Here is a 13099-nt window from a genome sequence, read left to right on the forward strand (position 1 = left end):
CACACTGACGATTTTTGAAAAACTTAATGGAGTTTAGGTGCACCTGACCTTTACTGTTTATGAAATGCACATATACATTGACATGCCAAAAGTCATGGGACTAGAACTAATATCTTGTCCTTTAAATTTTACCGTGGTCAATGAATGCTAAACAATGCTGTTCGGAACTTCTAGATCTGTGTGTGGCCTTCTCAACTCTCTTCTCACTGCACCCCTTTTCTTTACTGTTTTCAGACTCTCCTTCTCGTACTCCGGTGTTGGTTGGTTCAGAGGAGTTTGATAAATGTTTGAACAATGATAAGTTTTCCTACGACGAGTACAGCAATGGTGCACTGTCTGTACTGCAATATCCTCACGGTACAAACTGTTTTCTGTTCACTTTAAGAATAAGAATAGGAGTTTAGCTTGTAAACTAAATATTGATTTTTAATACTCCTGTTTAACTCCCTTCTGCTGTTGTAATCGCAGATAATGGATACTACTTTCCGTATAATTCTCGCTACCGTGGTCGGCGGGAGGTGACTGCAGTGAGTGTGCTGCATACAGATGAGCCTGGAGGCCCCAGGGTGAGGAGAAAAGACCCAGTGCTTCTGTTACCCTGGTGGAAGGAGATTTTGGGCACTATCATCTTTTGCATTGCAGCTACCACATACATTGTGCGCAAGTTTTTCCACCCTCATGCAGTACACATACGGGTAAGCACGAGAACTAGCATTAGGGCAGCATGTTTCTCTCTAACATAAATATTAAGATATACAGTACTGTGGAAGTTGTAGGTAAAAATGTTTCTTATCTGGATAGTAAGTTGTGTTTTGTGTTTTTTTGGAGAGTGAAAAACTGCTTTATTTTCACTTGTTAATACATTGATGGTAAATCGCAGTTTCAATTGAACTAAGCAATTACAACTTAAAGGGATTGAAAAAAATAAATAAAAATGAAATCAAGTATAATCAGGTTAAGCTAAAATAAAAAACATTAGCAAAAAATAATTTTGAATAAATGGATAAGTGGACAGACTAGACTTTAAAGCATTAAAAAAAGAGATAAATAATTAGAATAATAAAAAATAACAAACACAAAATAATAGACAATTAGCTTAAGCTAATTAAAATAAACTAAACAGAAACTAAAATAACACTAAAATTAAAAAGGAAGTAAACGATAGAAATAACATGAAAAGGTAAAACAGAAAATAAAATGTATAAAAATTCACAAGGTAAAATAAATACTCAACTAAAACTGTTACAGGCTGTCTGAAGGTGGTTAAAAATAAAATGTTTACAATGATTAGGTGACACCAGCAAGCTGAGTTTATTATATAAATTAAATTAATAAAAATAGTGGTTTTACATCATTTTGTTCAATAAATGAATATTTATAATAAATCAGTGCTTGTAATGATGTTAAATCAGTTGAGCTGGTGTCACTAAGTGTGAGATTTCGTTGTTTTCCACCTTTAACTAGGAAACATTCCCTCAATCTTGTGTAAATTTGACTGAATTGATGTTTATTAGTTATTAGATAATATATATTTATTAGTGTCTCACTGTGTGGTCTTTATTTGTACCTCCAGCAGAGGAAAGAGTCTGAGACGCAGTGTCAGACAGACAGCAAGTTTGAGCTGGATGTTCCTGAACCCAGAGAGGTGGTCTCAGACGCTCGTCCCAGTGAATACGTGTCCAGGTAAAAAGTGTAAATTGAAAATCAGCATTTTAGTTTATGATTCTGTCACACGCATGGTGATCATTTCACATACACATTCACATATACATTTAAATACACATTCACATACACATACTCCACAAACAGCTGAATGCACCCTCCACAGTTGGCCTCTGGAGTCAGTGGTGAAGAGCATGTGGTTTTGAGGAGTGGTTAGAATTTAGCTTTCTGAACAGCTGGTCTATCCATTCCCAGAGCTGCAGCTACAGCACCCATCCTTCTGCCTGCTATAGCACCTCATTACTCCACCGCTGACTTGAAACGTGTCTTCCACATGAAAGCAGACACAGAACATCCATGTCATAAATGATTCAGCATCTGTGATATCTGTACTTACTGAATTAAAAATGAATGAGTGAATGAATGAATGAATGCGTATTGCTGTTTTATGCACAGATGATCTGTGTGATCTGACAGTTTTGGAATGCTGAGAGAGAATGTGGATCTACAGGAGGTTGTTAAAACAGAAAGTCATTTATTGATGCTCTCTTTGTTTCCGTGGAACAGGTATCTGACAGACTTTGAGCCAGTGCAGTGTTTAGGACGGGGTGGATTTGGGGTTGTGTTTGAGGCACGGAACAAAGTGGATGACTGCAATTATGCCATCAAGAGGATCCGCCTGCCCAACAGGTAACCCTTAACAGCAACATCTGCATGAATTTTATCTGCATGATATTATATAAGACCATTTGGTACTTGTGGCAAGATTGGGCAGTGTACCAAGTCCTGCTGGAAAATGAAATCCACATCTCCAAAAAAAAGCATGAAGTGCTGTAAGGAAAAATAAACACAATGGACCAACACCAGCAGACGACATGTCTCTCCAAACCATCTCTGATCATCAGTAAATTTTACTTTTCATTTGGAAATCAAGGGAGCAGATTCTGGAGGAAGAGTGGAGAGACACACAGTCAGTGATGGTTTGGAGAGACATGTCATCTGCTGGTGTTGGTATCCTGTGTTTTATCGAGTTCAAAGTCAGTGCAGTGTTTTCCTGGAAAATCTTACAGCATGTTATGCTAACCCTTTTATCGGGAAGCGGATTTCATTTTCCAGCAGGACTTGGCACACTGCCTACACTGCCAAAAGTACCAATCGGTCTTATATAATATTCAAATTTTATGAGATACTGACTTTTTGGGTTTTCGTTAGCTGTAAGCCGTTATCATCAACAATAAAAAAAAAAGAAAGAAATGCTTTAAATAATATACATATATATATATTAGTTTCACATTTTGATCTAAATTACTGCAATAAAGTAACTTTTTAATAAAATTTCATTATTTTGAGATGCACTAGTATTGTAAAATAAGTCGATGGTGTAATCGTAGTGATGGGCGTAGTCTGTATGGATCTGTATGTTTAATCTTTGTGTGTTCGTGTTCATCATATGTGTGAACAGGGAGGTGGCTCGTGAGAAGGTGATGCGGGAAGTGAAGGCCTTAGCTAAGCTAGAACACCCGGGTATTATTCGCTACTTCAATGCCTGGCAGGAGAGCCCACCCCAAGGCTGGCAGGAGGAGATGGACCAGCGCTGGCTTAAAGATGCCAGGTATAAAACATAAAACAACATGCTAACGGCTCAACTGAACCAAAAGCGTATCTACTAGATCTACTCCACCCAGCAAACTTCCATTCAGTCTCCCGTATTAAGAATAAAACACTAATTATTTAAAAGATACAAGAATCCGTAGACAGGTAGATGTATCTGTTTTACGTAAGAGAATGGGGTCTACATTGCCCAATAAAGATTGTAGACCATTTGACTCTTACCCCCTGTTTCTGTGGTAATGTATAGATTTAGGGGCAGCACAGGGAGGCTGATCTGCAGGTGCAGGTTATAGCTAACCGGTTTCTGATCAGGCAGAGTTTCTTACCAGAAAAACGAGTGTGACCTGCTGACGTGAGGTGTCCGAATGGTAGGAGGAAAGAAAGTGATTTCTTTAAACATAGTCTTGTTTTATTCATTCTAAGATCAAGCCAGACAAGCTGAGAGGCAGTCATTGTGTTGCTATTAGTCAACACAAAAACGGTTTCATTCCAGGGGGTACAGGGGATTTCCATCAAAACTAAATTTATATTCTTGCCAACAAAGTGGTGAAGGCACTCAGAACATCAGCCATAAAAACTTATATCTAGTAAGACCCTATTTGACAGACAGCTGTTTAAATGTAGGAAGGGTTTCATTGATATAGAGATCTTGTAAGTTGCTTAAAACCCAGATTAGAACATACTGCAAAATTTCAATCAACAATGAACAAAGGTTTAACATGTATTTTTGGTGGTGCTACTTTTTAAAGATATCATCCACTAGAAGAAAACATGGGTGCAAAAATCCATTGACAAAAACTAGATAAAATCTATTTAAATTGAAACATAAATGCTTAAATTAAGCAAAGAAATCTGCCAAGATACATTTTCTAATAAAGTATTCTTAAAATAAGCAAATGACAAAGCCTCAAAATGAGTGAAGTAAGACTCAAATCAAGCAAACATATTTTATTTTCAATCTTAAATTTCTACACAAGTATGAGAATAACTTGACTGGTGACTTTTAGTGTTTATTTTGAATTCAAATGACTTAAAATAAGGTGAAACTTCTAAGTAAGACTGAATAATATAATTATTCCTAAAACAATCTTACATTAACAATGCTTAGTAAGACTAAAAAGTCTTATCAGAGCAAGAAATAGGATTTATTGCTTTGAAACTAGATCATTTCACTTGCTAAAATTATTTTTTTGCAGTGTTAATGCAGGAAAACAAACCTTTAAAAATGTCTCCCATGAGTGGTATTTTTCTTTGTTATTTTATTTTTATTTTGTCTGTATAGTAGTGGTTGTGTTTAATTTGGTGTTGGCTGCACTGCCCCCGCCGATTTTTAGTGATGCTGCTCTGTACCCCCCATGTCGGTAAGCTTTTAGCGCATCAATACAGAGAAAATGAAAAAAAACACACAAAGTGTATTAATTAATTAATTAATTTTTTTTTTTTTTTTTTTTTTTTGTCCAGGTAAAAAGAGCCTTTATGCTGTTGTGTTATGCAGATTTCACTTTTATAAAAATGTTCTTAAGAATGATTTGTATTTCAAGGCAAAGAATTTCTTGTAGTTTTTTTTGGGACAGCAGGATTTTCCATTCTTTCTCTGTTGTATTGCTGAAGCCTGCATTATTAAACCAGGGCATTGTGCTTTCAAGTGCTATTAAACCTGTAGTGGGGAAGTTCTTGAGCGTTGAGAGTATCCTCTTCTGAAACTCTGAATCAGCTGGTATTTGTAAATCACTTGTCTAATGTCCCTCTAGAGCCATTAAAAGCTTTCACACAGCCCGCCCTTTTTTGTAACATTGAGCACTAAACAGTTCTGTGTCTTTGTTTTTTCCTACAGCACCACAGACTGGCCCCTCAGCTCTCCTGACCATGTGGAGGCGTTCTCCGTTAAGGTGCCCGTCTCCACCCCGTCTCCACTGGACTCCCCTGATGTTTGTGCTCCTGGCAGTGATGAGAGCCTGCTCCTTCAGGATCACGTGTATGTTGAGGGTCTTGCCCCGGACAGCATGATGTCCGATCGGGACAGTCCTGCTGACCCTGTTCTGGAGCTCTCCGAGTCCCCGCACTCTTTTGAACTCTGCCCTCCGCGATCTGTTGCTCATGGTGACTGTACCTCCTCTTCCTTTGACATTGTATTCGAGGACTCGGGCTGCGATCAGCGAGACAACGACACGGACAGCCGGACCACGCCCATTCAGACCGTATGCCCCTCCCACTCTAGCTCCAGATCCCACCCTGCTGTTTCCTCATGCCCCACCTCTTCCTCTCCTCCTCGGCCCACGTCTCTGAAACTGCCACCCTGCCCCTCGACCCCCAGCGCCCGGCCGCCCCTCACCCCTAAAGTCTACCTGTATATCCAGATGCAGCTGTGCAGGAAGGAAAACCTGAAAGACTGGATGGCCCAGCGCTCTCAGCCGGAGCACAGGGAGCACTCGCAGTGTCTCGCCATCTTCCTGCAAATCGCAGAGGCTGTGGATTTCATCCACAGCAAGGGCCTCATGCACAGAGACCTGAAGGTAGGACATTTAACTGGTATTATTGACACCATGTCTAATGGAGTATGTGTTATGGAGGAACTGTGGGTGCGGGGGAGGGTTACTTAAGTTAAGTAAAACTAAGTAAACACTAGTGTGATTTTTAAAAAGACAAACAAAAAAATCAGCAGGTATCAGGAGAGACATTTGTGTAGATTATTTGGGTGAGTTAAGTGTGCTTCCTTTTATTGACAGTAAGCTTAGATTTCCAGATTTTCACTAAGGCTGGGTGCAGCAGCATTAGAATTAGTAGCTAAGCGCTAGCCGCTGTTAGTGCTAGTAAATCCCGTGTCCCCTGACAGCGCTACACACTGAGGAACCTTGAGTGTTTCAGTAAGCCAGGGTTATATCAGATAGCGGTTTGTCCCATGTAACACGGTAAATGCGCAGGCTACAGTGTGATATATTCGCCACTGAACAACAAAAGAGCTAGTGTTGTTAGTGGCTAAGGCTAATGTTGCTCCAGCCTCAGTGCTGGAGAACTCAACTGAAACTGGATTATGAGATGCATTGACGATTTTGGGAGAAATTATAGGATTTTAATTGCGCCTTGGGTACATCAAATTGAATATTTTGAGATTAGAAGTATATATAGAAAGAAAATTACTTTAAAATCATTTTTGTCTTTCAGCCCTCAAATATCTTCTTCACACTGGATGATGTGGTAAAAGTTGGGGACTTTGGGCTTGTCACTGCCATGGACCAGGAGGAAGATGATGATGAAGACCTGAGTACCCTTACGCCAATGCCAATGTACGCCCGCCACACTGGTCAAGTGGGGACCAAACTCTACATGAGCCCAGAACAAGTGAGTTTTAACCAATCCTATTCACTGATACTTGCAACAGGAACTAGTTTTGTGTCCTGTGACTTTTGTCATGTCCCGTAGAAGCTAAAAAAAAATTATGTGGGGCCTCTTGCATTAAATATGGATGCGATCTCTGCCAGAGTTGTTCATCTGTTGGCATGGACAGTTTTAGCCAGAAACTGCTGCTCACAATCTTTACCACCCACTGTGCTGAGCATCGTGTGTGGTAATGCACTGTATGATGTATATTTCTGGTTCACACATTACACTGTGAAACAAGGAATGTTAAACCCCCACACACCTTTGGAAAGAGATGATTTGTCATTTAGTTTAGATTTAAGTTTCTGTTTACATGACTATGATGTTAAATTGTTCTCTTTGTTCTGCAGATGTCAGGTAACTCGTATTCTCATAAAGTGGATATTTACTCTCTGGGGCTGATCCTGTTTGAGCTCCTCTGCCCCTTTCGCACACAGATGGAGAGAGTCAGGGTAAGTATCCACACCCACACTCTTTCAGTGAGTCAGTGAGTCCTGTTCTTTTTACATTCAATCTTTTTTTTCTAATCATATCTCAATGCTTTGTTCCCTCAGACTCTCACTGAAGTCCGAGCCCTGCAGTTTCCTACTGCGTTTTACAAAAACAACGTTCAGGAGGTGAGTGTGTGTTTGAGTGCTGAGGCTCGGATGTTTTTGAGACTGAAGGGGTATGTGAAAGCAGACTAAAAGGGAAAGAGAAACAGAATAAAATTGGAGAAAGCGTGCTGCTGCCCTCTTTTGGTGCATTGTTAACATTGCAACCTGCCCAAGTATTCGCTTATTAGAAATAAGAGCATGCCCTCTGCTGGTTTCATCTGGTTTGACTATATTTAATCAGTCTGCGGCTTTGTAGAAAGTAAAAGCTACAAATTTGGTTTTAATAAATTGTCAAAAACAAAATGCTGTTAACATTCATAAGTTATTTTAGGAAATTTAATGGGTTCTTCAATTTAAATCTGTTTTTTAAAGGATCCTTAAAAGTACTTTAAGGGTCCCCTCCACAGTTTGGTATAACTTTACTCAAAGGGTCCATTATAGACGTCTTATAGATAATAAGATTAAACTCAGTAACTTATAAATGCAGTTGAATGTCAGTGAGTCTCAATAAAAATCTAACCCTAAACCTAAATTACCTTAATTACATTTTATTATTGTATACAATATGATGTGGCACACCCCTGAGTGAGATATAAAAAAAATACAATAATTTTATCATGATACTAATGATACTAATATTGCACTCCAGATATCTCCATATATCCAGGATTAAAGTAAAATAAATGATACTGGACGGATATAATCTGTCTCTAGTAGCTATATAATGGGAAATGAGAACAGTGTGAATTTTTTTATTTTGCTAAAAACAGCAAAAAAAAAATGTACCCTGATGTGATAATTAGGGGTGGGTGATTATGGCACAATATTTTAGAATATAATGTCGTTCACGATATTCAAAAATGTTGGGATATTATTCCGTACAGTATACGATATGGCACACCCCTACTGTGCAGTGGCAATCTAACCTTTTATTACTAATTCTTATTTATTTGACACTGTAATTGATTTAAAGGAGAAATTCATGTGAAATGGATTTGGGGTGTAGTAAAACATGATAACAAGTACAAACTTAAGCTCATTATTTAAGTTTTTAGTGACTTGTTTTAAATGTGAGGTCCCTTCGAATTCTACCAATAAAGGATGGAGCTACTATGAGTTTGTTAATAGTGTAGAAATGGTGATTTCTTTACCTAAGCAACGCTATGCCCCCATCACTAGCATTGTAAGCCTGTTGGGAGTGTTGGCTTAAAGCACTGTATTTCAGAATGCTGGGGGTGAACGAAGGTTTGACAAAAGTTTGTACTTATTATCATGCTTTACTACACCCCAAGTCTATTTCACACCAGATTTCTCCTTAAATTCAGGCATATGGAAAAGAAAATGCATGAAAGTGTGCAGATCCTTTATGCATTATACATTATTCTAGGTCATTTGTATCACAAATCTCGCTGCAGGTGCTCTGCAGTACTCTACTGTCCTGTACTGACCCCGGTTGTGTTTGTTCCTCTCAGGCTCAGATGGTGCGCTGCATGCTCTCCCGCGTACCTGCAGAGCGGCCCGAGGCGTCCGAGATCACGGAGGCTCCACTGTTCCAGGAGCTGGAGATGCCCTGCAGGATCCGACAGCGCTCTAGAACATACAGCTCCTCGTCCACCGGTCGACCATCGCGACAGATTTCCAACTCCAACTCTAACTCCAACTCGTCCAGCTAAAACAGGCATTCACACGAACATGCAGACAGACATCTCATTCAATGCTCTTTCTCAACATACAGCGTGGCATTTGGAGATTTGGAAACTACTACTACTACAGAGGTCTTGTCCACATCTGCTCTCCCGTTCTTGCATTTTAAACGCACACTCTAATCTCACCTTACATTTTTTTTTCTTCTTTTAAACTGTGGCCAGTAGAAAAACTGAAGCATCTCAGATTCTCAGTCATTCCGTCTTTTGTATTTTGCTGACAGACAAACGGATGCCTTTCGCGTGTCTCAGGCACTCACTCCAAACCAAACTCACTCTCCCCGCCCACTTTTACATGCCTGCCCGTGTCACTGCCTGCCTTCACTTTGCCTCACTGCCGAGGAGGCCGCCGCCTCTCCTCCCGTCTTGACTCGCGTCACACACTCAGGAGAGAAGATTTCTGCTGAACTAAACTGCTGGACTCTTTTACTTTAGAACTCTCTATAACTTGACCGGCTCTCCAGCTCCCAGTCTCTGAAGCTCTACGGTGCACGCATTACCATCATTTACCTCAGTTAATCTCTCTCTCATACTGTACACACACACAAACCAGCGAGCTGGTTATTGTGAAAATGGGTTGTTTTTTTCCCCTCTTTTTTTTGTTCCTCTCAGTGCTGATGATGAATGCTTACAAACAAGCTGCCTTGGACCGCTGTTCACTCAGCATGTCTTAAAGAAGAGGCTGTGCGGGACCTGCCTCCTCTGAATCCTTTGAACTCCCAGAATCCTCTCCACTGTAAATAGATAAATTCCACAAGGCTTGATTACGATGATGATGATGATGGTTGGAGAGAGTGGATGAATGAACAGTGAATTAGAGAGCTGGCTGTTTGCTGGCTTTCTGGATCTGGAGCGTACCTGATGATCTTCGCCCAATGAAGCACTTAAGGACTTAAAAAGGAAAGGAATTTAAGTGTGAATTAGACTGGAAGCATTCAGACCTAAAAAGAGCTTAAAGGGCATGATTTTCAAGGTACATCTGGCTGACTGATTGATTGATTCATTCATTTGATTAATTTCAGGCAGAATGTTTCAGAAGTCAACGCGAAAGATTGAGAATTTGAAGCTATGGATGTAAAGCTCATTGTGTATAATAATTCATAATATTTCATGAAGACCAGAAGGAAAAAAACGGGTTTATATACTGTATCTCAACGTGAATTTCTCTTTGGGTCGTATGAAGGAGAGTACGTTTTTAGACCGGAGGCATAGAATGAGATACAGCAAGAGGAATTACCAAATATGTGACATAATACATAATACACACAATACATTTGTATCATATATGAAGTAATAATTCAATCTATGAGGGTTTGTAAGGGGTTTGATTGATTGATCAATGAGTAGGGGGCTGTTTATTTCCCCCTCAAACGTCTTCTGCACAAATGTTCCCTTAAGAACAAACTTTTGAGGCATAATTTTGTTGGAGTATGGAGAGAGAGTGGGCCTTTATTGCTTGACGATAGTGAGTGTATTAGCTCGGTTTGATCAGGAGGAGCTGTTGTTAACAGTTAACAGCACTAGATGTGCCTCTGCCCCGTATAGGAGCAGCAGCAGTGTGCATGTGTGTGCGCGTGCAGGAGAGCTAGAGGGAGAGTGGGGTCAGATTGTGCTCAGCTCTTTGAATGAACCTTAGAATATATATATTAAACACTGCAGGAAGGACATGAGATTATGACCTGCTAACACTTCAGCTTTCCCAATGATCATACAGTCTTTGATTACTTTGTCCCTATGAGCACAACTACAGTGTTTCTTCAATCAATCAAGCATGCCGTCAATGGAGGACAACCAATGAATTTTCCTTTCTTTATATCTAATGATGTTGATGTTCTTCAGTCCACGGTTTAACATATGACCATTGACATGAATTATTTTATTAGGCTCAGTCTTCTGATCTTTAGCGTTCTTCATTATATGTATCGCTGTATTTTGATGAATTTCAGATCATGTTCAGTTCCGTTCCGAACGGTTCCACGTCTTCTACTTGTTCTCTGCGTAAACCCGGTTCTAACAATACCCTGATCTGTCCACTCTGCCAGCTTCCCTCTTGTAACCTATGATCTCCGTCTTTGGGCACAATCCTCTCTCCGACGGTCCATGTAAATATGTACTTGTTTTTATTTATGTCCTTTTCAGAATCAATCCTTTTTTTGGGTTGGTGGTAATTGTATAAGTACAGAATATGAATGCACTTCATGCCATGGAGTGTGTTGGAATATTGTGACTTCTTACAAGTCAGAATTTAATAAACATTCTATGACCTTTGTTAAAATGGTGTCCTGTTTTTTTTTTGTTCTTTTATGCTAAGAAGTTTGCTCTCTATGCTTGTGGTTGTGATTTGCTAAGGAAAGGCAATTTCTTAATAAATTTGACATCAGAAAGGGTGGATTTCTCTCTCTAGGCTAATACACACCAAATATATGTATGGTCTTTCTCCCCCACAAAAGTGCCTATATCAATAATTATAGTATAATACAGTTAGACATATAAGAGGTCAGTAGATATACCTGTTGACAAAAAATAATACACTTGAAAGGAGTTGTTGGAATGAAATTAAACTAATTGAATTGAATGTGTGTATTTTTGGCACTATAAGGCCCACCGGATTATAAAGTGCATTATGCTGCACTAGTAAGTAACAGGGGTGTTGCCATATTTACCATATTTACAAAACTGTAATTCTTGATTTTTAATTTTTTTTATTTGTTATTTTTTTAAGTCGTAACAAGCAATGGATGGTAATCTACACATTCTCATGAAAACGGTTTGTATGGGCAAGTAAAGCAGTTCCTTAAAAGCTTAGATTTTCACTAAGGCTTGGTGCAGCAGCATTAGCATTGTGGCTAACTGCTAGCTGCAGTTAGCGCTAGTAAATGGAACCCTTAGAGCAAGTACACACAGTTACAGTAAAATATACTCTGTCCGCGGAACGGACAGAGTAGCGGTTAGCGGCTAATGCTAAAACTGCATTAGGCGCGGTGCTGAAGAACTAAACTGAACCTCTTGTATAACGCTGCACTTCGGCGGAGTGGCTTTACTGCTCCTTACAACCTGACTGGTAAAATTCATACATAAGTTGCAGTGGATTATGATGAGCACTGATGATTTTGGGGAAAATTAAAGGATTTTAAGGGTGCTGTTATAGTGGGAAAAATACAGTAAATTATTTATTCCAAACACAACCTGGATTTGTTCCTGAGGGGACACGATTCCGTCCAACAGCAGGTCAAGGTTTCTTCACGACTCCCTTGCAAAAATGACTGCAACGATGTCCGGCTGACAGACGGTCTAGATGACAGACAGTTCGCCAAAATGACGAACTCAAAGTCTATGAACTGAGCAAAATGTCTTGGTGTCTGTTGTAGAGGCATGTATAGCAGTCAATGATCTCTCAGATAGTGGCACTATAAAAAAGTAGCGTCTGAATGCCGTTTTATAGAGCAGAGGGGGAAGCACTTTTATGCCCTCTTGTGGAAAGACTCAATGTCTAATTAAAGCACACCTGTATTTATTTACATACCTGTCTGAGACATAACTGCATGTCTGAGCATCAATAACATTAAAATTGAAAGGGTAAATTCATGTTAGCAGGCTAAATGATAATTAAAAAATAGTTTAATAAACAAAATCATGATATAATTATTTCACAATATATTTAAGAATATATATTAAATATATAATAAAATAAAATTAATATGTTAAAAATTAGTAAGGACCGGTGACTGTTTAATATCCAAATGATTGTAGATGATTATAGATAAACATTTCCAATCTTTAGAACATGATAAGAAGAAGGCAGCTTTTGCGTAAGCCCTATCCAGATGAGATTAGTTTCTCAGGGGGTCCTAGGGAAATTTTCTCTATTATGGGGGGGTCCTCTGTGATTTAATTCTTGTCCGGAATTGTCTGGAATGGCCATACAGGCTGAATTATGAACCGTTTTTTTTGCTAAACTCCTCCGTGGATTTCTGGTAAGTTTAGTCCCGTCTGGATCTACATCTCTTGAGTTTCTTCTCCTCCTGTTTAATAAAATAGCTATTTGTTCACTGCTACGCACTGTAATAACATTTGGGCGCCGTTTTCACAGAGATCCTCGTAAACACAAGAGCGAGTGGAAATGGAGGAGCTACTGAACGCGATGTCATG

General features: G+C 39.3%; 1 protein-coding gene across 2 annotated transcripts in view; it reads left to right on the top strand.

Annotated features, from left to right (window-relative positions):
* The window catches only part of eif2ak3 (eukaryotic translation initiation factor 2-alpha kinase 3), a 45467-nt gene extending 34242 nt beyond the window's left edge, over positions 1-11225 (top strand). The window contains exons 8-17 of one of the 2 annotated variants that reach the window (XM_022684933.2): positions 235-357; positions 469-695; positions 1574-1683; positions 2230-2352; positions 3125-3274; positions 5108-5786; positions 6436-6612; positions 7002-7103; positions 7206-7268; positions 8720-11225. In XM_022684933.2, coding sequence (XP_022540654.2) covers positions 235-357; positions 469-695; positions 1574-1683; positions 2230-2352; positions 3125-3274; positions 5108-5786; positions 6436-6612; positions 7002-7103; positions 7206-7268; positions 8720-8920 — 1955 coding nt within the window. In that variant the 3' untranslated portion in view covers positions 8921-11225. The remainder of the gene's footprint in view (positions 1-234; positions 358-468; positions 696-1573; positions 1684-2229; positions 2353-3124; positions 3275-5107; positions 5787-6435; positions 6613-7001; positions 7104-7205; positions 7269-8719) is intronic. The other variant, XM_049481506.1, reaches the window with a different exon arrangement.
* Positions 11226-13099: the final 1874 nt, after the last annotated feature.

The sequence above is a fragment of the Astyanax mexicanus genome, chromosome 7, assembly GCF_023375975.1.
Source record: "Astyanax mexicanus isolate ESR-SI-001 chromosome 7, AstMex3_surface, whole genome shotgun sequence".
In the NCBI taxonomy this organism is placed as follows: domain Eukaryota; kingdom Metazoa; phylum Chordata; class Actinopteri; order Characiformes; family Acestrorhamphidae; genus Astyanax; species Astyanax mexicanus.